Consider the following 26,573-nt stretch of genomic DNA (forward strand, 5'->3'; position numbering starts at 1 on the left):
AAACATTATTATTTTACAAATAAGTTTACAGATAAGTCACTTATTATTTATTTGTATGTTTATGGATCTTAGCAAGTCTATTTTTTTCCCTAATGCTTCTCACATCAATTTGTGCAAATCAATTAATTTGTGGCACTCTTGCTACTTATTTGTAAATTATGCAACATAACGGCGCTCGTAGCGGGGGAACTACTGATGAATAATTTAGCAGCTAATTGGAGAAATCAGAGCTACTCTACAGCTCGACTTGTTTTGCTTTTCATTGTGAATATATAATTTATAATAAAAAGTTAGATGGACATTGCAAAATACTGATTTCTTTGTTCCAAAGCACCAGCAAAAGGCAACATGTGTGTGTAAATGTGTGTGTACTTGATTACACTGTTAGTAGTGTGCTTAGGCAGACAGAAAAAGATCCTCTTGTAAAACCACGACTGTAAAGTTTGTAGTTAACAATCCATCCATCCTTAATGATGCGAGAAAGCATGAAAGTGAAATAGAAGAATGGAGGTGTACATCGCTGGTGGTGTATCTGATACGATCCGAAATAACAGTGGAAACATTTTAACCATCCAGATAAAGTGTGAGATTAACACCCTATAGACAGTAATGTAATTGCAGTAACTGTGGTTAAAAGATAACGAACAATTTCAATAATTCTTAATACTATCATAAATAATTCTCTATCCCTATAATAAAATATACTGTTTATACGGAAAAAGCCGCTGTAAAAGGAAGACATTTGCAGATTCATGGTAGAAACCTGAGCTGCCATTTGACTTTTGTCGTTTGTATTCATAAGATTAAAAAAAGGCAGTTTGTTACTAGGAACCACAAAAGCACATAATCTGTCCTTGTATTTTCAGCTTCACGTCTGACTGTTTAAAGCTCGGACACTACAGACTCTTTCCATGAAGATTGTGTGAATATCTGCTTATGGAAAACTTCACTATATTATTAATTATGCACTTTTCTTTTTTAATGATTGGCCACAGCACCAAAACACAGTACTGGTGCTGATTTAATATTTTTATGTTATACGTATAATATAGAAAATGTGTTTGGCCAAAGAAGCTACTTCTTAAGTTTATGCAACATGAAAGTGACCGATCTTGCTTCCCTAAAAATGTCAAGTTGCAAACTTTAGCTGTTTTGGAGAGATGATTTTATACAGTATGTGCCTCAAAAAATGGCTGTTATACTGTCTCAAACAATTATAATTTAAAATGCAAATGATTTATATTTCTTTTAGTATCGATAATTTAATTGATGTTAAATTGTCCGTAACCATGTCAAATTCATGTTCCAATCTGAACAAATTAGCATTTCAGGTTTATGTCTTCTTATGTAAAATCTAAATTGGCCAAGTGTAATCTGAATCACAGTTAAGATCATTAAAAGTTTAAATTGAAGTTACGGTCACTACAGACATAAAAGATTTTTATTTAACAAATGGGTTTCTTTTTATCTGATAAAAATATTAATGTGTAGCATATTTATAAAAACAAAGCATGGATCAGGGAGATAAGAAGCATTACGTATGATGAAAAATGTGTTATATGATCCTATCTAAAAATTCACTTTTTCCACTTAGGTAACCCACTCCTTAGCACCGATACCATGTTTTGGCCGAATGTTTTTAAAGCTCTGTTTCTTATAAGTTTTAGAACATATGGAACATCTGGCCGGTTACTATAGAAACAAAAGCATATTAAAAGGAGCATCACCTTTTGACCAATCAAACTTGAGAGTTCAGCGGTGCTGTGTAACCGCTATTAGCTAATTAGTGTGAATCCCTCAGGGAAATAATTACTAGTTGTTTAATTATTGTTGGACCAACATGTAACTGACTGCTAATTAAGCAGGTTGAGGATTTAAAATGGGTTGATGAAGCTTTGGCTTTCTCTAGATGTGGGTGGAAAATGGACAGCATGAGGATCAGCTAGAACTACGTATGTGTACATTATCCAAATTAAGTGTAAATGCTGTCTTTTTGAGAGTATTTACACTCCTACAAAAAAATCAAATGCCAAAAAATGAAGCATGTCCTTTCTAGACATTTATAAGAACTCTAGTGACTGTGTGTAAAATGAGCTTAAAAGTCCAGACATTGCAGATGTTCTGGTTCTGTGATTCCTAAGGGAATCATAACAGGATTATTTTGTGTTTTCTGTCCCACACTGTCTCCAGAAGCGAGTGTGGAATGATCGAGTGTGTAATTTTAATGCTACAGGAGTAAGGCAGAAATCTGAGTTATCATTAGGAGGCATTTCCTTATATCAGTTTGGTATTCTGCGGTGTGTTACGGTGTCCTTCAAATAATGAGTTTGTTCTAAATAAAGTTGCTGCTTTTCTTTGACATTCACCGAAGCTGCACTGATATGCGTAATGAACTTCATGCTTAAAGGACTTGAGATCCGTATTGTCTTCTGGAGTGGAAAATGTTGCATCATGTCAGTCCACTGTCTCAACAGGAGAGACTCAACTCTCCCTTCAATTAATAATGGCAGCTACGAAAAGTGTCTAAAGACATTGCCCATAGTGTGTGTGAGTGTGTGAGTGTGTGTGTGAGTGAGTGTGTGAGTGAGTGAGTGTGTGAGTGAGTGTGTGAGTGAGTGAGTGAGTGTGTGAGTGAGTGAGTGTGTGAGTGAGTGTGTGAGTGAGTGAGTGTGTGAGTGAGTGTGTGAGTGAGTGTGTGAGTGAGTGAGTGAGTGAGTGTGTGAGTGAGTGTGTGAGTGAGTGTGTGAGTGAGTGTGTGAGTGAGTGAGTGAGTGAGTGAGTGAGTGAGTGAGTGAGTGAGTGAGTGAGTGTGTGAGTGAGTGTGTGAGTGAGTGAGTGAGTGTGTGAGTGTGTGTGAGAGTGTGTGAGAGTGTGTGAGTGTGTGAGTGAGTGTGTGAGTGAGTGTGTGAGTGAGTGTGTGAGTGAGTGTGTGAGTGAGTGTGTGAGTGAGTGTGTGAGTGAGAGTGTGTGAGAGTGTGAGTGTGTGAGTGAGTGTGTGAGTGAGTGTGTGAGTGAGTGTGTGAGTGTGTGAGTGAGTGTGTGAGTGAGTGTGAGTGAGTGTGTGAGAGTGTGTGTGAGAGTGTGTGTGAGAGTGTGTGTGAGAGTGTGTGTGAGAGTGTGTGTGAGAGTGTGTGTGTGAGTGTGTGTGTGAGTGTGTGTGTGTGTTAGTGTGTGAGTGAGTGTGTGAGCACCTACTGCTATGAATCGTGCCAAACTCTAGTCGAACCTTTGAAAACTGCCTACATATTTACACGACTGTTTATAATTAACCTTTGAAGTTCATGCTACACCTTTCAATTTGCTGTAAATTTGATGACTACTGTTTGTCCTAAGCCACAACGAGCCATGGTGAACTTTAATAAACCTTCTGATCTCCTTAGAATTTTTTATCACATGTCTTAAAATCACAGCGTTTCAGGAACAAATTTGTGAGAAACTAACATTAAAAAATGTTGCATGAGAAGATAATGTTATGGCTTTACGGGAACGCATGTCCTAACCCTTTTCCGTTAGTCTAGCTAATCAGAGGGAGCTGGGCTACAAAAATGTGACCGCTTTACAGTGGTGTGAAAAACTATTTACCCCCTTCCTGATTTCTTATTCTTTTGCATGTTTGTCACACTTAAATGTTTCTGATCATCAAACACATTTAACTATTAGTCAAAGATAACACAAGTAAACACAAAATGCAGTTTTTAAATGATGGTTTTTATTATTTAGGGAGAAAAAAAATCCAAATCTACATGGCCCTGTGTGAAAAAGTAATTGCCCCCTGAACCTAATAACTGGTTGGGCCACCCTTAGCAGCAATAACTGCAATCAAGCGTTTGCGATAACTTGCAACGAGTCTTTTACAGCGCTCTGGAGGAATTTTGGCCCACTCATCTTAGCAGAATTGTTGTAATTCAGCTTTATTTGAGGGTTTTCTAGCATGAACCGCCTTTTTAAGGTCATGCCACAACATCTCAATAGGATTCAGGTCAGGACTTTGACTAGGCCACTCCAAAGTCTTCATTTTGTTTTTCTTCAGCCATTCAGAGGTGGATTTGCTGGTGTGTTTTGGGTCATTGTCCTGCTGCAGCACCCAAGATCGCTTCAGCTTGAGTTGACGAACAGATGGCCGTGCATTCTCCTTCAGGATTTTTTGGTAGACAGTAGAATTCATGGTTCCATCTATCACAGCAAGCCTTCCAGGTCCTGAAGCAGCAAAACAACCCCAGACCATCACACTACCACCACCATATTTTACTGTTGGTATGATGTTCTTTTTCTGAAATGCTGTGTTACTTTTACGCCAGATGTAACGGGACACGCACCTTCCAAAAAGTTCAACTTTTGTCTCGTCGGTCCACAAGGTATTTTCCCAAAAGTCTTGGCAATCATTGAGATGTTTTTTAGCAAAATTGAGACGAGCCTTAATGTTCTTTTTGCTTAAAAGTGGTTTGCGCCTTGGAAATCTGCCATGCAGGCCATTTCGTCTCTTTCTTATGGTGGAGTCGTGAGCACTGACCTTAATTGAGGCAAGTGAGGCCTGCAGTTCTTAAGATGTTGTTCTGGGGTCTTTTGTGGCCTCTCGGATGAGTTGTCTCTGCGCTCTTGGTAATTTTGGTCGGCCGGCCACTCCTGGGAAGGTTCACCACTGTTCCATGTTTTTGCCATTTGTGGATAATGGCTCTCACTTTGGTTCATTGGAGTCCCAAAGCCTTAAAAATGGCTTTATAACCTTTACCAGACTAATAGATCTCAATTACTTTTGTTCTCATTTGTTCCTGAATATCTTTTGATCTTGGCATGATGTCTAGCTTTTGAGGTCCTTTGGTCGACTTCTCTGTGTCAGGTAGCTCCTATTTAAGTGATTTCTTGATTGAAACAGGTGTGGCAGTAATCAGGCCTGGGGGTGACTACAGAAATTGAACTCAGGTGTAATAAACCACAGTTAAGTTATTTTTTAACAAGGGGGGCAATCACTTTTTCACACAGGGCCATGTATATTTGGAGTTTTTTTTTCTCCCCTAATAACGTAACCCTTTATTAAAAAACTGCATTTTGTGTTCAATTATGTTATCTTTGTAATAGTTAACGGTTTTTGATGAGCAGAAACATTTAAGTGTGACAAACATGCAAAAGAATATGAAATCAGGAAGGGGTCAAATAGTTTTTCACACCACTGTATATGCACTAATGTAGGGGTTTTTCTGATATATTGCTTAGTTTGAAAATACAATTACTGTAAATACTGTATTGAAAATCTGCACTATGAGTGTAGCAGGAGTCCACGATGTACAGTATAGCAAAACAGTCATAACACTACAATGACAGTCAAAAAACAGTCATAACACTACAATGGTTTAGAGCAATAAAGTGCACGTGTTGTAAATTTATGTTGCATGTAGCACCTTGGTCCTGGAGGAACGTTGTTTCGTTTCACTGTGTACTAACTGTATATGTTTGTAATGACAATAAAGCCTACTTGAACTTGAACTTGAAATCAGAATGTTATTTTTGCTGTGTTTTTATTACATTGATGTTGACTTTATCTAGGCTAATGAGTCCTGCAGTGATTTTAAAGCCATTGCTTGTAAACATAGATTTTTTTTTGTCAGTTCCTGTTAACAAGTAAATGAAAGTCATTTGTTCATTAGACTGTTGTTTGGACGTATCTGAGTGCTTTATACTTTAGTTAAACGTTTGTGCTTGGCTTCCTATGAGACTGTGCGGTCACATCAAGTTTCAGTGTTTACTCATCTGTCAAGGAGAAATGATTGAGGGGGGAAAAGCATTAACAAGCTGAAGTGACTAATTTGCAAAACATGTTGAAATGCTAATGCTGACTCAGTTGTGTTGTGATTTTAGTGACATTTTGTTTAATGACTGACTTCACACCGGGACTGGAATTTATTCCGGCAGTGGGCATTTCCTCAGAGCCACATTGATGTTAGAATTATATTATTTTTACAGATAAAGTGGAGAATGGTGAAGTTCACTACAGAAGAAAAACAACCCACTCTGGTCAAGTTACAGGCGAGAAGGAAGTGGATGATAGACCACAGGAAGTGACCTGTCCATCAGCAAACAGCTGGAGACGGATTGTGCTGTTAATCCTGGCTATAACCATACATAACATCCCGGGTAAGACTCTTTGTCTTCGCGTTCAGATGGCATCTAATTTTTTTCTTATTCTCTGCTTCTTTTACTTCTTTCAATTATGATTAAAAAACAAACATTAAACAAACATTACATATACAATAAAACATAGAAGTGTTTGTTGTTCCTAATTTCACAATAAATAAGAACAAGAAACTTACCATATTTAACAGAACAAATTTTTTATCTTTAAACGTGTGTGTGTGTGTGTGTGTGTGTGTGTGAATTTCATAATGACAGTTACTTATGAATAGTCTAAACTGAAATGGTTAGACGAAAAAGTGTGTGTGTGTGTGTGTGTGTGTGTGTGTGTGTGTGTGTGTGTGTGTGTGTGTGTGTGTGAAATGAAATAACACTCCAGCCTTCATATGAAGCACCTGGCATTTAATGTCAGCGAGGCAGATCTGTTTGCTTCACGTCTTTTTTGATAAATATTCAGGAAGCATAAGCGCTATGAACTTTGCCATAAATGTAGACTAGCTAAGGCTGCTTTCTTGTCTGTCTGTCTGTCTGTCCACACAAATTGGTGCATACATTAGATATTAAATTATGTGTTCATGTTTAAAGGTGTAAACCTCAGTGTCTCTTAGTGAAACAAAATATAAGGCTGTTTATAATAAAAAAAAATTAAAGGATATAAAAAATTTAAGAAAATATAGGAAAAAAAATGGTACAGACGCTGCCAGGCCTTTTTCACCACAGTGTTGATGTGACAGGACCATGACAGGTCCTGCGTGATGTGAACACCGAGGTATCAGAAGCTGTTCACTCTCTCCACTGGGCTCTTGTTGATGGTGGAGGTCTGGTAGTTCCTCTCCTGCTTAGTACTGAAGTCCACTATCAGCTCCTTTGTCCTGCTGTTGTTCAGGAGGAGATTGTTCCTCTGGCACCAGTTCTCTGGATTTCCACCCTCCTCCAGGTAGGCCGTCTCGTCGTTGTCAGAGTTTAGATATACCACGACAGTGTCATCAGCAAACTTAATAATGGTGGTGGAGTTGGTATGCAAACTGCAGTGAATCCAGTGTGTCAGGTAATAAAGAAATGAGGAAGTCTCTGACCAGCCGTTCAAAGCACTTTATTACTACTGAGGTGAGGGCTACAGGGCGAAGAAGGATGGGTTTTTTTTTGGAACAGGAACAATGATGGACTCTTTAAAGCATGTGGGGATCACCGACTGAGAAGAAGAGAGGTTTAATATCTCTGTGAACACATGTGCTCGCTGGTCTGCTCAGGCTCTGAGGACTCAACCTAAGATGCCGTCTGGTGCTGCTGCTTTCCTGGTGTTCATTCGGAGATGATGACTAATGGCACTTAGTTATTAACCTAGTTAACTAGTCTAAGTATTAATCCAGGGATATAAACTTTAAAGCACTTTTTGTCTTGTCCACGTTTGTCAAACCGTACTCTTTCTATCTATCCATCCATTATCTGTCTTCAACGTTCCTCATATACTTTACTCACTCATTTTCTTTTATTGTTTTAATGGTCTACACCCACAAGACACTTTATTAGGAACACTGCACGAATACTGGGTGGTGTCTTTCTTTACTGAAAGTTTAAGGACTTTCAACACCTCCTCAGTCCTTCACAAGATGTTTAAACCATCCATTTGGGGTTCTGTTTCTGCAGATTTTTCATGATGTGAATCTCCTGCTCTATCACATCTTAATTGTGTTTCATTGGATTCACACCCTGTGATTGGGAAAGCCACTAAGCTCATTGTCATGTCTATGAAACCAGTTTGAGATGAGTTTTGCCCTCTGATATGATGCATTATCATGATGGAAATAACTATTACAACAGCGATCTTCCTCTCTAGTCCTGGCTGTTGTTCAGCACACTTTAGTGGTTCTTTTACTGTAACACATTTGATACAACTAATAATTTATTGAGTAGGTTCAGTGGGTGTGTTTAGATGTTAGCAAGAATATTATGGAAATGTGTATGAATCAAAATTATCAGATTGTCCCTGATGAGCAAGCCGAGGGTGACGGTGCTGAGGGAAAAACTTTCTTAGATGACAAAAGGAAGAAACCTTGAGGGGAACCGGACTCAACAGGGAACCCATCTTCATTTGGGTGATAACAGATTGATAGGCAGCCATACTGTGTGTTAGGCTAAAGTACAAATATGTCTTCTCCAGGACTTAAGTTGAAGATCCCTGCTTTAGAAGATGGTAAATTATGGACATAAAGGTAAACACATGTTCAGCAACAATACCTAAATAGGCTGATTGGTTGATATTAATTTGCTAAAAATGTGTCAAGATAATGCAGCATGCACCACCTTTACCAGCCTGGACTGTTACTGTAACCTTAGTTAAACGTGCTGTTGCCAAATTTCAATTCAATTCAATTTAATTCAATTTTATTTGTATAGCGCTTTTAACGATTTACATCATCACAAAGCAGCTTTACACAATCAAAAGAACTAAGTTTGTATGAAATGTGAATGTGTATGAATCAAAATGATATGATTGTCCCTGATTGTCCCTGATTAGCAAGCCTAGGACGACGGCGACACTGGCAAGGAAAAACTCCCTGAGATGGTAATAGGAAGAAACCTTGAGAGGAACCAGACTCAACAGGGAACCCATCCTCATCTGGGTGAAAACAGATAGCAGGGATTGATGTGCATAATAATATGCGAGACTGGAAGTTCAATATAAGAGGAGATGTGTAAGATTAAAGTCCAGTTTGGTCCTGGAGGCTCAGGTAGACTGTGAAAATTTTCAGTCCTGAACTATTGAGCGACTGAAGTCACAGGTCCTCAGAGAACAGCTGTCTGCATCAGTCGAGGACAGGACCACCTTCATGGAAAAGTGGAACCAACCCCAGTCACCACACACATTCCAGGCAGACCACACGGGGGCATCCATGTGATGAGATCTCCAACCAGAAGCAGGACTCCAGGATGAGTTAGAGAGGTCCAGCGGGCAGAGGGGGTCTGGATCACTGGCAGCTCAGGAGCGACATGTATAGCTCGACAGAGAGATAGGTAGAGGAAAAAGGAGAGAGGGAGAGAGAGAGAGAGGAGAGAGCAGAAAAGGAGAGAGCAAAGAGATGGAGAAATAACAGTTAGGTATGGTCACAGTCGAACAATGTAAAAAGTGAATGTATATTTAGTGCAGAGTGCAAGCAGAGACTCCGGCAGGACTAACTATGACAGCATAACTAAAAAGGGAGAGCCAGAAGGAAACACAAACATGAGGGCTTCCAGAGATGTAAGGCAACCAATCACCTCACCGTCAACAAACCTGAGTGATCAATGAGAGTGGGGAAGACAGCATCCAAACATACCAGTTCACCTAATACTCTACTTCCATGAGTCCCCCAGATCTGCTCCTTTACCTAAGGCTAATCTATTTATAAAAATGCTTGGCTAAATAAATAGGTTTTTAGCCTGGACTTAAACACTGAGACTGTGTCTGAGTCCCGAACACTATTTGGAAGACTATTCCATAACTTTGGGGCTTTGTAAGAAAAAGCTCTGCCCCCTGCTGTAGTTTTAATAATATGCGGTACTGACAAGCAGCCTGCATCCTTTGATCGAAGTAGGCGTGGCGGATTGTAAGACACTAGCAGTTCACTCAGATACTGCGGCGCGAGACCATTTAATGCTTTATACGTCAAGAGTAGTATTTTAAAATCGATGCGAAATTTCACAGGAAGCCAATGCAATGTAGATAAGATAGGGGTGATGTGCTCATATCTTCTGGTTCGAGTGAGGACTCTCGCTGCTGCATTCTGGACTAATTGAAGCTTGTTTAAGCACCTAGTTGAACAACCAGACAGTAAGGCGTTACAATAATCCAACCTAGACATGATAAAAGCATGAACTAGTTTTTCTGCATCGTTTAGTGACAATATATTTCTTATCTTGGCAATATTTCTGAGGTGAAAGAATGCTATCCTGGTAATATTATCTACATGTGCTTCAAATGAAAGGCTTGAATCTATAATCACACCAAGGTCTTTTACTGTTGCACTTGATGGAACAGAAAGGTCATTTAAAATCACAGTGTGATCAGAAAGCTTACTTCTAGCTGCTTGTGGTCCTATGACTAGAACTTCTGTCTTATCAGGATTAAGCAGAAGGAAATTAATTAACATCCAATCTCTTATGTCCTGCACACATTGCTCAACTTTAGTAAGCTGGTTTTTCTCATCTGGTTTTGCTGAAACGTATACTTGTGTGTCATCAGCATAACAATGAAAACTAATACCATGTTTACGAATTATGTTGCCTAGAGGAAGCATGTAAAGGGAAAAAAGCAGTGGGCCTAAAACAGAACCCTGTGGAACACCAAACTCAACTTGAGAACATGAGGAATGGTCCCCATCTAAATCTACAAACTGATAACGATCAGTCAAATAGGATCTGAGCCATAAGAGGCCGTTCCCTTAATTCCTACTACATTTTCTAATCTGTGAAGGAGAATACTATGATCAATAGTGTCAAAAGCTGCACTGAGGTAAAGTAACACAAGTATAGTGACACAACCCTGATTAGAGGCCACTAGGAGGTCATTTACTACTCTAACGAGTGCTGTCTCTGTGCTGTGATGAGGCCTAAATCCTGACTGATACAATTTATGTATGCTATTCCTATGTAGATATGAACATAGCTGTTGTGTTACTACCTTTTCCAGAATTTTAGAGATAAACGGGAGGTTTGATATCGGCCTGTAATTGGAAAGCTGACAGGGGTCAAGGTCAGGTTTTTTGATTAGTGGTTTAATAACCGCTAATTTAAGGGATTTAGGAACATACCCACTGCTGAGTGAACAATTAATTACTTTTAACAGGGGTTCTGTTATTGCTGGAACTATCTGCTTAAGAAAATGTGTCGGTATAGAATCTAATTCACAGTTTGACGATTTTGAAGGAGAGATGAGTAAAATTAGTTCACTCGCTTCAAGGGGAGTAAAGTATTCTAGGTTCTGATGTGATGTGATTAATTTATCATCTGTATCACTTAAATTGTCTGGTTTTAAAGCCTGAATTTTTTGCCTAATATTTATGATTTTGTTATTGAAAAAGTTCATGAAATCCTCACTACTGTATGTTGTTGTTGTGGAGATTTCTGCAGTGGTCTTGTTTTTAGTTAATTTGGCTATGGTATTAAATAAAAATCTAGGATTATTTTTGTTATTTTCTATAAGAGTGAAGAGATACATTGACCTAGCAGCACTGAGAGTTCTTCTATAGTTCAGGATGCTCTCCTTCCATGCTATTTGGAAAACTAACAATTTAGTTTGACACCATTTGCGTTCTAATTTCCGAGCGGTTTGTTTTAGAGTGCGTGTGTGATCGTTATACCAAGGAGCAAGTTTCTTATCTCTAATCATTTTTCTGTTAACTGGAGCTGCATTATCTAAGCTATGACGAAGTGTTGACTCTAGATATTCAGTCGCTTGATCGAGTTCTGTGGAATCAGATGGCGATCCAATCAAAGTTGATAACTCTGGAAGATTATCGATAAAGCTCTGTGTGGTATTTGATGTGAATGTACGTTTAAGGCGGTAGCGCGGCGCTGTGCGTACATTATTACTATGAGATACTTTAATCGAGACAAAACAGTGATCTGATATAACTTCAGACTGTGGAATTGTAATTATGTTTCTTATACTCAATCCGAAGGATAATATTAAGTCCAAAGTGTGACCTGCTTTATGAGTGGGTCCTACTACACACTGATTTACTCCTACTGAGTCCAGTATGGACATAAATGCTGCTTTCAGAGGGTCTTCTGGATTCTCAAAATGAATATTAAAATCTCCAGCAATTAACGCTTTGTCTACGGAAACGACAAGGTTTGAAAGGAAATCTGCAAATTCACAGGGAAATTCAGAGTACGGCCCTGGAGGTCTGTAAATGATGATTAGCGAAATCGTCTGAGCTGACTTTATGTTACTAAAGAGAATTTCAAATGCATTAAATTTAAATCTGTGTTTTTGTACGATAGCCAGATTATCGTTGTAAATAACTGCAACGCCTCCTCCTCTACCAGTTAACCGAGGCTGGTGTATGTAGCTGTATCCAGGAGGACTAGCTTCATTTAGAGCTACATACTCGTCCTGTTTAATCCAGGTTTCAGTTAAACATAATATATCAAATTTCGACCCTATCATTCGTCTGCATCAGCAGACATCAAGATTTGTCAGACCAGACTATGCTTTTCTGAGCAGTTTTGGTGAGCCTGAGCCCCCGGCAGCCTCAGCCTTCTGTTCACAGAAGTGAAACTTGACTTGACACCTTAAGGTTCGATGTGTTGTGCATTCTGAGATGCTTTTCTTCCTGCCATGTTTGTACAAAGTCAACATACGAGTTGCTGTAGCCTTTCTGTCAGCTTAAAACGGTCTGGTTATTCTTCACTCCTATCAAGAAGTTGTTTCCACAAAATGTTTTTCCTTTGTTGTGCCTAGAGACTACTGTGCTTGAAAATCCCAGGAGAACAGAAGATATAGAACCACTTATGGTTGTCACAGTTACCAGTTGGTTCAGGTGCTAGAGTTTTTTTTTTTTTATTGTCCTGAACAGTTGCTTTATTCATAAGAGGAACAGCATTGGCCAAAGCAGATGTTTTGGGTGGCAGCTATGAAATTATGTTTTCTCCAGGTGATTCATGACCTCCTGTCTAATGTTTGAGGTTCCAGACAGATTTGTAGGTGAGAGAGAGAGAGAGAGAGAGAGAGAGACTTTATTAATACCAAAGAGTAATTATAATGTTCCAGCAGTCTGATTACTGATTATACAATGTAAGGTATGGAGGAGGTAAAATTCAACATCATCATGAAAAATAGATAATTAACAAAAACGAGTAGCTAAAGGTATGACACGGTGTACATTAGTGCAGTCTGATGTGAGGTTTCAAATGCTTTTCACACTCTGGAACATATTTTATTTCAAAGCCCTCTCTCACAGTTCACTGAAATACACTGTGTGTGTGATCCGCTAGAAATTGTGCCAGTCCCATTCGAATGATCTATGTATCCACCATCTAGGTATTTTCTGAGTGCAGTGAAGCATAAGACTATTTTTTACTTTCTTTTTAATGTAAAAGTTTTGCTTTTGGTATTTCTGTAAGTGCTGTGACTTTACACCCGTATCAGGGTAAACGTAATAAAACACATTATCCAGGTAAATATGAAATCTGCACATGCATTATCTAAATCATAACCATAACTCTACAACCCTTAACATAAAAATTATAACCAGCTGACTTTTTATGCTTTTCTCCAGTCCTCAGTTCTTGTTGATGGTTCAGTGTTTTCCTGATCTTGTTTTTTGTGTAAGAGTGGGCTTAGAGTGCTTTAGCTTTAACAGGTTAGCAGTGTTAATTACCTGCTCAGGAGGTCAGTCACAGGGCCTGGAAGTCGAATCTGATCCGATGAAGAGTTACAGCCATCCTGAAGCTGATTATTATTTTAACAATGTTTCACAAGGTTTTATTCTTTTTAAATGACCAACATGAACTATTGATTTATTATTAAAAACAATAATTTATATTTTTGTGAAATATCCTTTAAAAATTTTAATTACATCGACAGTAAGTAGTCGCTTACTTCTCATTTGTGTGTGTGTATATGTATGTATGTGTGTGCGTGCGTGTGTGTGTGTGTGTATACATTGGGGCAGTAATGCTAAAAAGTATGTAGTCAGCCACCACTTAAAAAATGAGAGAGGCCTGTACTTTTTATCATAGGTGTACCTCAACTATGAGAGACAAAATAAGAAAAAGAAATCCAGAAAATCACATTGTAGGATTTTTAAAGAATTTATTTGCGAATTATGGTGGAAAATAAGTATTTAGTCAATAATGAAATTTCATGTGAATACTTTGTTGGCAATGACCGAGGTCAAGCGTTTTTTGTATGCCTTTACAAGGTTTTTACACACTGTTGCTGTTTTGGCCCATTCCTCCATGCAGATCTCCTCTAGGGCAGTGATGTTTTGGGGCCGTCGCTGGGCAACACAGACTTTTAACTCTCTCTGAAGGTTTTCTATATTGTTGAGATCTGGAGACTGGCTAGGCCACTCCAGGACCTTGAAATGCTTTTTACGAAGCCACTCCTTCATTGCCCGGGCGGTGTGTTTGGGATCATTGTCATGCTGAAAGAACCAGCCACGTTTCATCTTTAATGCCCTTGCTGATGGAAGGAGGTTTTCACTCAAAATCTCACGATACATGGACCCATTCATTCTTTCCTTTACACGGATCAGTCGTCCTGGTCCCTTTGCAGAAAAACAGCCCCAAAGCATGATGTTTCCAGCCCCATGCTTCACAGTAAGTGTGGTATTCTTTGAATGCAACTCAGCATTCTTTCTCCTTCAAACACAAAGTTCTAATCTGACCATATGACATTCTCCTAATCCTCTTCTGGATCATCCAAATGCTCTCTAGCAAACTTCAGATGGGCCTGGACATGTACTGGCTTAAGCACTACAGGATTTGAGTCCCTGGTGGCGCAGTGTGTTACTGATGGTAGCCTTTGTTACTTTGGTCCCAGCTCTCTGCAGATCATTCACTAGGTCCCCTGTGGTTCTGGGATTTTTGCTCACAGTTCTTGTGATCTTTTTGACCACACGCGGTGAGATCTTGCGTGAGCCCCAGATCGAGGGAGATTATCAGTGGTCCTGTATGTCTTCCATTTTCTAATATCTGCTCCCACAGTTGATTTCTTCACACCAAGCTGCTGCCTATTGCAGATTCAGTCTTCCCAGCCTGGCGCAGGGCTACAGTTTTGTTTCTGGTGTCCTTTGACAGCTCTTTGGTCTTGGCCATAGTGGAGTTTGGAGTGTGACTGTTTGAGGTTTTGGACAGGTGTCTTTTATATTGATAACCGATGCCATTAGTACAGGTAATGAGTGGAGGACAGAGCAGCCTCTTAAAGGATAAGTTACAGGTCTGTGAGAGCCAGAAATCTTGTTGTTTGTAGGTGACCAAATACTTATTTTACTGAGGAACTTACCAATTAATTCATTAAAAATTCTACAATGTGAATTTCTGGATTTTTTTTCTTATTTTGTCTCTCATAATTGAGGTATACCTACGATAAAAATTACAGGTCTCTCTCATCTTTTTAAGTGGGGGAACTTACACAATTGGTGGCTGACTAAAGACTTTTTTGCCCCACTGTACATGCATAAAAAATTATATATATGTAAAAAGTAATTTTTAACCACAGTACACATGTGATAGAAAGTGATTTTTCACTGATTTAGCCTTGCATTTCAATATGGTGATTTAAATCGTGTTAATGAATCATTGAGTGCAGAATTACTCGTGGTCTCTGTCTTTAATTTCATTAAAAGCAGTAGGTGAATTGGATAAAGACAAAATTCAATAGTCAACCATAGCCTAATTACATTGTGTCTGAAACGTTGAGACATGAAGCAGATTGAATTCTTTTTTTTAAAAAGAATAGTTAACTAAAGTGGTTACTTTTGACCATGTAGCACACAGTTATAGAAGGGATTTTCTTTATGGTCACCCTGTCTTTTTTTCCAGGCAGTGTGTATAATTTCCTTTTTTTTTATCACTGTTAACAGAATCCATATGTCAGTTACCCTTGATTAGACCATAAATAGAAAAACAGAAAGCAACCAGGACATGTGGAGCGATGACTGTTTAAATAATATCTAACCTTCTTTATTGAACATGCATGAGTGCATGTTCGTATCTTCGAATTATGTTTGTATCTAAGTTTGTAACTTGAAACTTTGTATGTAGGGGACTTACTACCAATATCACTAATTTCCAAGATTATAATTATATTTCTGCATATGAAGCAACCAAAACATTTAGAAAAGACATGTAAATAAAGTAAAATATGAAATAAATATAAAATGATTGCTTAAAAAACTAAACTGAAAGCAGCTCTGTTTTTTTCTTGCTACTGTCCTTAATAACATTCTTGGGACCCATGATGCTGTCTTCACTAAATCATACAAAAAAACCCACAAAAATATGTAAACTCGCTTCGCTTGGCTTTCCACTGCTGCAATAAAGTCTTGAGCAGCTACTGTCTTTACGCGCAACCAGCTCGGTTAATCGTATGCTGAAAATGCTTCTTACGCTGGCCAAATTTGGAGCATCCGTGCTATTCGAAGTACCTCTGTAAAAATAAACTGTTCTTTGTGAAAATTGAACTAGAGAAATTTGAGAAAATGTTCAAAGTATGTGAACGGTTTAGGAAAAGGTTATACATTAAAAAGAAGTATGTACATATTAGCACTTGCAAATTCATATACATACAAACAAGCAACCACAATAACTTTGTATCACATTATTAATGCATTATTAAACATTGTTCCTGTTCTGACTTGAACATCCTATCATTGGTGCTGATTTCTTCAGCTTCTCTTTCTTCTTCCTTTTAACTGTTCTTTTGCACTTAAACAGTATCTTAGGATCTTTTGAATCTCCGCTCCTCGCTTTGTTCTCATCATCCCCCTTAATCTTCAGTACTATTATGACCCTGCATCTTAAATCTGTATCATATTACACTTTGAACCACTTACACTCTCATACTCGTATACATTCAGCATTACTTACATGTTTTTTTTATGCCTGATTGTTCATTTGAATTCTCTGTGACTGGTGTGTTTGTGTCTCATAAACAGAAGTGATTGAATGCATTTCGATGTGTATATTATGCAGAGTATACTGTAACGGACTCTTTTCTCTTGTCATTTTGGGGTCATTTTTATCCAGTTCAGACCCGTTAATTGTGCTGTGGAAAGGAGATTAGCTCTTTGATAATTTGTGTGAAGTAGCACAAGTGATGTGACAAATTGCTGGAAACTTCAGTAAATAAATAGAAAGGTTGCCAGTTTGGTTTCCAGTTTCCTCCTGCTCAAACCCTGCTGTGAGTCAGGACTTACATCAATATTAATGAGTCTAATGTTTTTTGATGAAGGAAGAGTAAATGGCCAGCTGTTGTATTAGTGGATTGTTTGGAATCGTTTTTTTATTTCTTTTCCATAGAAACCTTGTGTAGTCTCGTCCTTTCTTCAGTTATTTTTGAAATTACTTTTATGAAAGACTAATAAAAATGTTAAAAGGTGATATTAAATATTTTGATGTTCATTTCCTCACAGTTGCTAAACTGATGGTCTTAATATTATAAGTAGTTATTCTTTATAATTTATTGTAAATTATTTTTTGCAGTCAGTATGTATGATTATCTAGCTACAGGGTCACAATTTTTTGTCCATTTTATCGTAGGGTCAGTATAGCGGATTCTTTTCTGCAATGTTTTCTGCAAACATTAATTAAGCACTGAAAATGGTCACATTTGAAAAAGTGTAGGGTTTACCTAATAATGAAAAACAATGACTGTCGCATTCTCCACCATTAATATCTAGTGAACTGTATAACAGATGTGTTTATTCTTAACAAATAAACCTAGACTTAAACCAGAGATAATGACAAATTCTGCAATGACTTTTAGCTCTTGGTCAGAGGTGAATCGAATCTTTAACGATTGATGTTAATTTGATTAACTGATTTACAATTTATAGCAAACAATTTATATACTATCCATCCACCGTATAGCACAATTGAGTGTATCTTACCAATCCTGTTTATCCTGCGGCCAACGAGGATAATACAAAATCTGGTATTTATCAATTCCGAGCATGGTAACGTAAGATCTGGGCAAATGTTTAGACTTTAAAATAAATGACCAAGACAACAGTACTTTATAAAGAAACAAGAATTTATTTGGCTAATCTACAACACATGAAACAACGCTACTTAAACACACGCACACCCACACACACATATATAAACAGTTTGGAAGGTGAAAATTAATTAAGTTATTCTAGTACTGTTTACTAGATCAACGAAAGTCACAAGTCTTGGGTTTAATCTTACGGTTTAGTTATGAAACGAGCACCAATTTCAGCAAGGTATGCAACTTTGTTTGTTTACACGTGTAACGTTTCGTTCTTATCCAGTGGTTCGCTGGCGAATCACGGCGCTGCTGATTGGTTGGTGCGCTGGTTTAGAGATGACATCTTTCAGCAAAGCCCTCCGGTGAGGCGTTGGTTGCCTGATTACCGATGGCTGCGCTCTAAAACTTCTCCTGAGGGTTTCTTCGTTGCGGGACTTTGGAGTTCTGGCACAAAATCTCATTGAGAGTTCTTGGAGAGCGGATGGCGCCAGCAGCGGTGGCGTAGCGCCCGTAAGGGCAGAAGCCCGGGCTGCTTGGGAGAGGTTGTAGGTTGCAGTAGTAGTGGTCGTTGATGACAATTCTGCCTTCTGCCTGCTGGTTTTGACCCTTTAAAGTGAGTCTGTCCCACGGGTGATTGGTCCAATCCAACGCGGTTGCAGGGCTTAGCCATGTGGCTCCCCCTTGTGTGCATACATTAGCCCGGTCTTTTGGCTGTCACGTGGGCTCATCTGGTTTATACCTTTTATAAAGTAATTTTGCATGAGCTCTGTTCATTCTACAAATTTCTCATGTTCACCAACGTTCTTTAAATAAAGCCAGCTTTAGATTGATATAAAATATTACATATCTTACCCACTAATTTTTTTTAAATGCTGATGACACCTTTTAAATTATGCAGAATAATCAAACATATCATTAAGTTCGCTGATGACACGACCGTGGTGGGTCTTATTAGCAAGAACGACGTGTCAGCGTACAGAGAGGAAGTGCAGAGGCTAACGGACTGGTGTAGCAACAACAACCTGTCTCTGAATGTTGACAAGACAAAGGAGATGGTTGTTGACTTCAGGAGTACACGAGGTGACCATTCTCCGCTGAGCATCAACGGCTCCTCTGTGGAGATTGTCGAAAACACCAAATTCCTAGGTGTCCACCTGGAGAAGGACCTCAACTGGTCCCTCAACACCAGCTCCCTGCACAAGAAAGCCCAACAGCGTCTCTTCTTTTTGAGAAGACTGAGAAAGACCCAGTTTCCAACATCGATCCTGACCACCTTCTATAGAGGAACTATCGAGAGCATCCTGAGCGGCTGCATCACTGTCTGGTTTGGGAATTGTGTCATATCGGACCGTAAAACCCAACAGCGGATAGTGAGGACAGCGGAGAAGATCATCGGGGTCTCTCTTCCCTCTATTGAAGACATCTACACCACACGCTGCATCCGCAAAGCCACCAGCATTGTGGCTGATCGGACACACCCCTCTCACACACACTTCACACTCCTGCCATCTGGAAAAAGGTATCGAAGCATTTGGGCACACACATCCAGACTGTGCAACAGCTTTTTTTCCACAAGCCATCTGTTTCCTCAACAAAAAGGGACTGAAATGATACACACACACACACACACACATATGCATACACACACACACATATGCATACACACCCACACACAAACATTATCACTCAGCTTAACTCAACTACATCAAAACATTGGGACTGGACTGACTAATCAACACAAGCGCAGACACACTGACCTACACCACCAAACTATTGTACACACAAATCTGTAAATGCTTCACTGTTTATCTCTTTTGCACAATATTCATTACTTTTTGTAAACCCATATTTTATGTTCTTTATGTTCTGATATGTCAATTGTCGCACTGTCACTTTGTTGTTGCTCGTTTGCACATTTGCACGTGCACTTTGTTGTCTGTTGTCTGTAAAACCTGTAGATAGTCCTCCTTAGTTAGTTAGTTTTAGTTACGTTTTTGTTAATTTATGTTATAATTTATGTTAGGAATATCTGTCTTGTCTCTGCTAGCCAGCTAACTAGGCCGCCTAGCTAGCTAGTTTAGCTTCTCTGTTAATTTATGTTGTAAGTTTATGTTGCATGTAGCACCTTGGTCCTGGAGGAACGTTGTTTCGTTTCACTGTGTACTAACTGTATATGGTTGAAGTGACAATAAAGCCTACTTGAACTTGAACTTGAACTTAAAAGCGGAAAGTTTAAAGTTATTAAAATGACATTTGCACCATTGTTGAACCCTCTTTTACAAGAGATTTTCAAAGACTATTTAAGAGTTGGGTTCAGTGATGGAGCAACAAGACCAAAGAGGAAGAGTTACTCTACCAACATATGGATTTTGAATGTCAGTTAATAACATAATAAGTCATGCCCACCTAACTTGTAAGTGAATAAGGCTGAATCTTTGTTTTTGTTATGCACTGAAGACCTTCGTATCTGTTATCAAAAGATGAATATGAAACAATAGATCGGAATTTCAGCTTTAACTGAAATGTGTTAAACAGTTTAGAACATGGCACCTTTTAAACCCATGTTTCAAGTCATCAAAAATATTGGCACATGTGACTCACAAGTGCAACCTGCTGCCAGAGGTACTTTGTTAGATTGTTTGAACATTTAATACCTCTGAATAAGAATCTACTTTTGGTTTACAGTAAGTGCTATAAAGATTTATTTGTTGCGAGAAAAGATAGATCAATATGACGAACATAGAGCTGCACATAGGTGAAAAGCTATTTTAAATCTGAGAAATGGTGTACTGGTGTACCACTGGTGTACTAATAACCAGACACTGAACAGGTCAGTGAAGGAAACCAACAGTTAATGAAAGAAACTTTGTGAAGGCTTTGAGAAGGAAAACATGAGTCAGTGACATCACCAACAACCTCCACAGGGCAGGGGTGAAGGTATCACAAACAATTATTAAAGGCGTTATTTGAGAGCAGCACTATAGAGGCCGAACTACATGGAGAACTGGAAGGCTGAATGGAATTTGCAAAGAAATACAGAGATTAACTGCAAAAGGTCTGGAACCAAGATTAACATCTACCAGTGATAGATAGAGCAAAGTGCTTAAAAAAAAAGCATCAGCTCCCAAACATATGAGCTCATTTGTCATGCATGGTGGAGGTAGTGTCATGGCTCGTGCTTGCCTGGCTGTTTCTGAAATGGACTCACTAATCTAATTTGATGTGGAACTCATGGTGGTGCAGAATGAGTTCAAAAGTGCTTAGAAGCATTCTGTCTCCCAGTTTAAAGAAAGCTCACACGATCTAATGTGCAGGAAGACAATAAGCCAAAACCTGCCGAAACACAACAAAGCACTTCATCTGTGGAAAAACATTAAATAATTTAGACTGGCCAAGTTAATCGCAACATCTATACAAATCAGTCAGTTTAGGAGAATGAAACGCTGGTCTGGACCTCACATTAAACTGAAAGCATTAATCCTCCTAAATAAACAAAAAAAAAATGCAGTGGTTGATTATGCCAGGTTGATGCAGTTATTTACACGTCTTAATAAATATGCGGCTGTAAAATGGCGTTTAATTTGTTCTGGAGGCGAAGTCTTTTTGTATAGTGAATCGCATTTTCCCACAGGAGAAAATGTAAATGCAGATAATCCGTTTCAGCCTCCCAAGAATCAATTTCCAAAACTATAATCATATCACACACAGTACGTGCGACTGGAAATAACTTTTGTATTATATAACTTATGTAACTGGCTCGGGCACTCCTATGCCGAAAATGCTTTCACTGAGGTACCACTGTGTCAGGCACTGAAAACACAAATTCTGATTTATTGTCATTCATATTTTTATTAATTTAGAATATTGTATACATTTTTTATTCTCATTCTCTACATTTTCCTCTTTTAAATAAGAGTGTATCCGCATGACCAGTTTCTTACATTTAATACCTGCATTTACACAGACTAAAAATGTGTGCTATTAAATGTGACGTGGGTGCAGACGTGTGCGTGTGTGTGTGTGTGAACTTGAGCCCATTATGATCTCATTACTGCAGTGTGACACTCATCTCCTGTGCACACAGCTGTGGATGTGATAGACTTAAGAATGTGCTTCTCCTCACATTAAATTGTTTCAATTGATTTTACAGTCAAACACTGACATGTACAATAAGCCAATGAGTGTGTCTCAGTTTCTTCTGGACAGCACAGTAAACACAAGAAGTCAAATAGAAATGAGAACTATAGCGAGTCATTAAGCCGAGCACACACACCAACACCCTACGGCTGCAGAAAACAACTTATTCCATTCCTGATTAGTTTCTGTTTTCTGTTGTTGTAATTCTGGGTGCTTATAAAACTGTGTTATAATGAGATGTGCTTGAATGTAATTATCTTTGCAAATAGCTTTATCTGAACCTTTCAGTAAATCAGTAATTCCTTTAAAGACGAATGCCACACACCCCAACAAAGGAAATTTATCATATGAGGGACTAATTAAAAAAATGTTGTGCTTATTTAAAGAATTTTCAAATTAAACTTTGTCAGATAAAACAGTTTTAGCAAATATATATATATATATGTATGTGTGTGTGTGTGTGTGTGTGTGTGTGTGTGTGATATTAAGTGTAATGCCTAAAACTCCTTTCAACAACTATTCATACTAGATGTACAGTAGAGTGAAGTGTGGCTGTGGCTCTCTGCAGCAGAGACACATGGAGACAGGTGAGGACTGAAGGAGGGATAAAGCAGTCAAACTCAGAGGTCCTTCAGTGGCTCATGAACTCAAAGTTTCAACTTGACTGAAAATAACCAGAAGCATAAAGACATGACAAGGCTCAATTAGGTTCAGGTGAAATCTCTGCATGTTCCTGAGTGGCCCAGACTCGAATCTCTAAAGAAACCTAAAGCTGGGAGTCTATAGATGTTACTCATGCAGTCTGACGGAAATTGAGAGTTCATGGATGGAGAAGCTGTCCACATCCGTTAACCCGAGAATACTGATTACTGCTGAAGGTGCTTCCGCTAAACACTGAGTTTGGTCTAAATCGTTAGCTAACTTTTCTCAAATTTTTTTTCGTTAAACGATTACGATTGCTTAACATTGTAATGACTTTCACAATTGCGTGAGGTTTCGTGGGTGTGTTTGTGCTATATATATGGAGAAAGAGAGAGATTCTGGATTCTTCCCAGGTCTGACATTTTTTTCTCAGTACAAACTGCTGTCTAATGTCACCCGTCCACACTGAGAGAACAAGAACACAACCTCTGATTTCTCACTCTCGCCTCTCGCCTCACTCCACTTTATCTAGTATACTGTAACTCTAAGATATTGTGTGTGTGTGTGTGTGTGTGTGTTTCCCCCCTGTCCAGAGGGCTTGGCTGTTGGAGTGGGTTTTGGAGCTGCTGGAAAAACATCCTCTGCTACATTTGAGAGCGCCAGGCAAGTCCCCTGCTTTTTCCTCATACGTCTTATCTTGTATCAGAAAGCATTGATTCATTTTCTAGCAGCTCAGGTAGTCATTTCTCTTTAGGACAAATTATGTAGTTACTAGTGCCTTATTTTTGCTTTTCTTATTGTATTAAAAGGGTAAATTGAGAGGTATGAGTGAAAAAGCACCTGTTTGTGTTATCTTTATATGGGTGATCTAACACACACAGGCTTAGTTCACACTGCAGGACTTAATGCTCAGAGCGGATTTTTTTGCTGAAATCAGATTTTTTTTTTTTTTGCTGTTGTTCACATTGTCATTTAAATGTGTGTTTGCGGAAATAAAAAAAAAATGGATGCGGCTCATGATAGCATGCGTGTAGTTAAGAGAAAGGAGAGCACAAATTTTGATTATGGCCTTTTGCAGAGCAGCGGCTGCTACCTCCGTACAGAGAAATGTGTGGTTGTGAAGTCGGAGTGTGAGGGGCTTCACGGACACGGAGTCCTCACTATCTTTCCACTCAGAAATACCACCTACATCACCGTTGCCTGCCATTTTAGTGACATAAAAATCACATGAAATGTGAGATGGCCGCATTGCGAAATACCAGATATGTATCCGATTTAGGACCACATGTGAAAGAGGCCTGGGCCTAATTTGAAACAATCGGATTAGATTGTTGTTTAGACTGTTATATGAAAATCAGACATGGGTGACATTTGGGGGAAAAAAAAATCTGATTTGTGCCACTTCAGCCTGCTGTGTGCACTAATCCTAAGTTTTTCTGTCTCACACACAAACACACACACACACACACACACACACACACACACACACACACACACACACACACACACACATACATACATACATACATACATACACACACATACAGTGGTGTGAAAAACTATTTACTTCCTGATTTCTTATTCTTTTGCATGTTTGTCACACTTAAATGTTTCTGATCATCAAACACATTTAACTATTAGTCAAAGATAACACAAGTAAACACAAAATGCAGTTTTTAAATGATGGTTTTTATTATTTAGGGAGAAAAAAAATCCAAACCCACATGGCCCTGTGTGAAAAAGTAATTGCCCCCTGAACCTAATAACTGGTTGGGCCACCCTTAGCAGCAATAACTGCAATCAAGCGTTTGCGATAACTTGCAACGAGTCTTTTACAGCGCTCTGGAGGAATTTTGGCCCACTCATCTTTGCAGAATTGTTGTAATTCAGCTTTATTTAAGGGTTTTCTAGCATGAACCGCCTTTTTAAGGTCATGCCACAACATCTTAATAGGATTCAGGTCAGGACTTTGACTAGGCCACTCCAAAGTCTTCATTTTGTTTTTCTTCAGCCATTCAGAGGTGGATTTGCTGGTGTGTTTTGGGTCATTGTCCTGCTGCAGCACCCAAGATCGCTTCAGCTTGAGTTGACGAACGGATGGCCGGACATTCTCCTTCAGGATTTTTTGGTAGACAGTAGAATTCATGGTTCCATCTATCACAGCAAGCCTTCCAGGTCCTGAAGCAGCAAAACAACCCCAGACCATCACACTACCACCACCATATTTTACTGTTGGTATGATGTTCTTTTTCTGAAATGCTGTGTTACTTTTACGCCAGATGTAACGGGACACGCACCTTCCAAAAAGTTCAACTTTTGTCTCGTCAGTCCACAAGGTATTTTCCCAAAAGTCTTGGCAATCATTGAGATGTTTTTTAGCAAAATTGAGACGAGCCTTAATGTTCTTTTTGCTTAAAAGTGGTTTGCGCCTTGGAAATCTGCCATGCAGGCCGTTTTTGCCCAGTCTCTTTCTTATGGTGAAGTCGTGAACACTGACCTTAATTGAGGCAAGTGAGGCCTGCAGTTCTTTAGATGTTGTCCTGGGGTCTTTTGTGGCCTCTCGGATGAGTTGTCTCTGCGCTCTTGGGGTAATTTTGGTCGGCCGGCCACTCCTGGGAAGGTTCACCACTGTTCCATGTTTTTGCCATCTGTGGATAATGGCTCTCACTTTGGTTCACTGGAGTCCCAAAGCTTTAGAAATGGCTTTATAACCTTTACCAGACTAATAGATCTCAATTACTTTTGTTCTCATTTGTTCCTGAATTTCTTTGGATCTTGGCATGATGTCTAGCTTTTGAGGTCCTTTTGGTTTACTTCTCTGTGTCAGGTAGCTCCTATTTAAGTGATTTTTTTTTTTTTTTTTGTGACAGACAATTTATTTAGTCATTTATTTCTGTAAGCTCTTTATCCAGTTCAGGTTGTGGTGGCTCAGGTGTCTGATCATGCACAGCGAGAATTCAGCTCAGCACAATGCACACACATTCAAACACTTACTGTATTTACACCTTCACCTAGTCACATGTTTTTGAGAGCTTGGAAGAAACTTTTTAAATAAATTAGCTGCTTCTACATACTGTTTGTCTATCACTGCTATAAATTATTGGACAAACAGTATCGACTTCCATTGTGTCAACAGTATATAAGTTACATTTAGACCCACATATGCTGCAGTGAGGTGGAGTAACTGTGTTAGAGTACAACAGTGTTTAAAAAGAATTAGAGAAGCACCGTACTGTATGTGTGTGAATGCAACAAACAAAGCTCATCTTTTTTTCTTAGTACAGAGACTAATTCACACTAATAAGCTGTAAGTCAGTTAATCTGGCAAATCTATAGCACAAAAGTCATTATACAGTAAGTAAAATGTTGTTAATAATAATTGAGGTTCAGATTCTATCGAGTGTTTTTACGACACTGCTATAAAAAAATACGCCGGAAAACTATTACTATTATTATGGTCCAAAGGGCAAATATTTACGGCAGTGAAATCAGTGTTTTACAGCGACACTGTTTCAGGGTCCTGGGTTTAATCCCGAGGTTGACTGACTGTCTGTGTGCGTTTTCATAAAGGTGTGTTAAGTTTAAAAATGATGGATGAACTGCTTGAAGTGTCTGCCTCGCCTCGATACACTTGCCGCCCAGCTTTGGCTCGCTTGCCGATGTGGGGGACACAAAAGGATTCTGGTGAGCCATAAGAGGTATCACCATATAAGGAATGATGAGGAAGAGTGAAACCATGGAAACAGAAGCCTGGGAAATTAGACATCAGCCAGGGGAATTGTCTAAAAACCCTAATAAGCTGTAATAGCAGGAGCCGACATTACATCTCTCACTGAAGCCATTTTGTTTAAAGGCAGCCATATTGGCTTACTCAAAACATTGCAACATGGCAGTAATGTCTGTGCTGGGGAAATTGGTTTGGTTTGCGAAAGGTACAGTGACAATAACACTCTCACTAATAGAAGCA

General features: G+C 38.9%; 1 protein-coding gene across 2 annotated transcripts in view; it reads left to right on the top strand.

Moving 5' to 3' along the window:
- LOC128541214 (zinc transporter ZIP11) overlaps positions 1-26,573 on the top strand; it is a 127,563-nt gene that overhangs the window by 81,817 nt on the left and 19,173 nt on the right. For both annotated transcript variants that reach the window (XM_053511532.1, XM_053511533.1), the window contains exons 6-7: positions 5,959-6,129; positions 23,200-23,269. In XM_053511532.1, the coding sequence (XP_053367507.1) occupies positions 5,959-6,129; positions 23,200-23,269 (241 nt within the window). The remainder of the gene's footprint in view (positions 1-5,958; positions 6,130-23,199; positions 23,270-26,573) is intronic.

Source organism: Clarias gariepinus, chromosome 14 (genome assembly GCF_024256425.1).
Source record: "Clarias gariepinus isolate MV-2021 ecotype Netherlands chromosome 14, CGAR_prim_01v2, whole genome shotgun sequence".
NCBI classification, from domain to species: Eukaryota; Metazoa; Chordata; class Actinopteri; order Siluriformes; family Clariidae; genus Clarias; species Clarias gariepinus.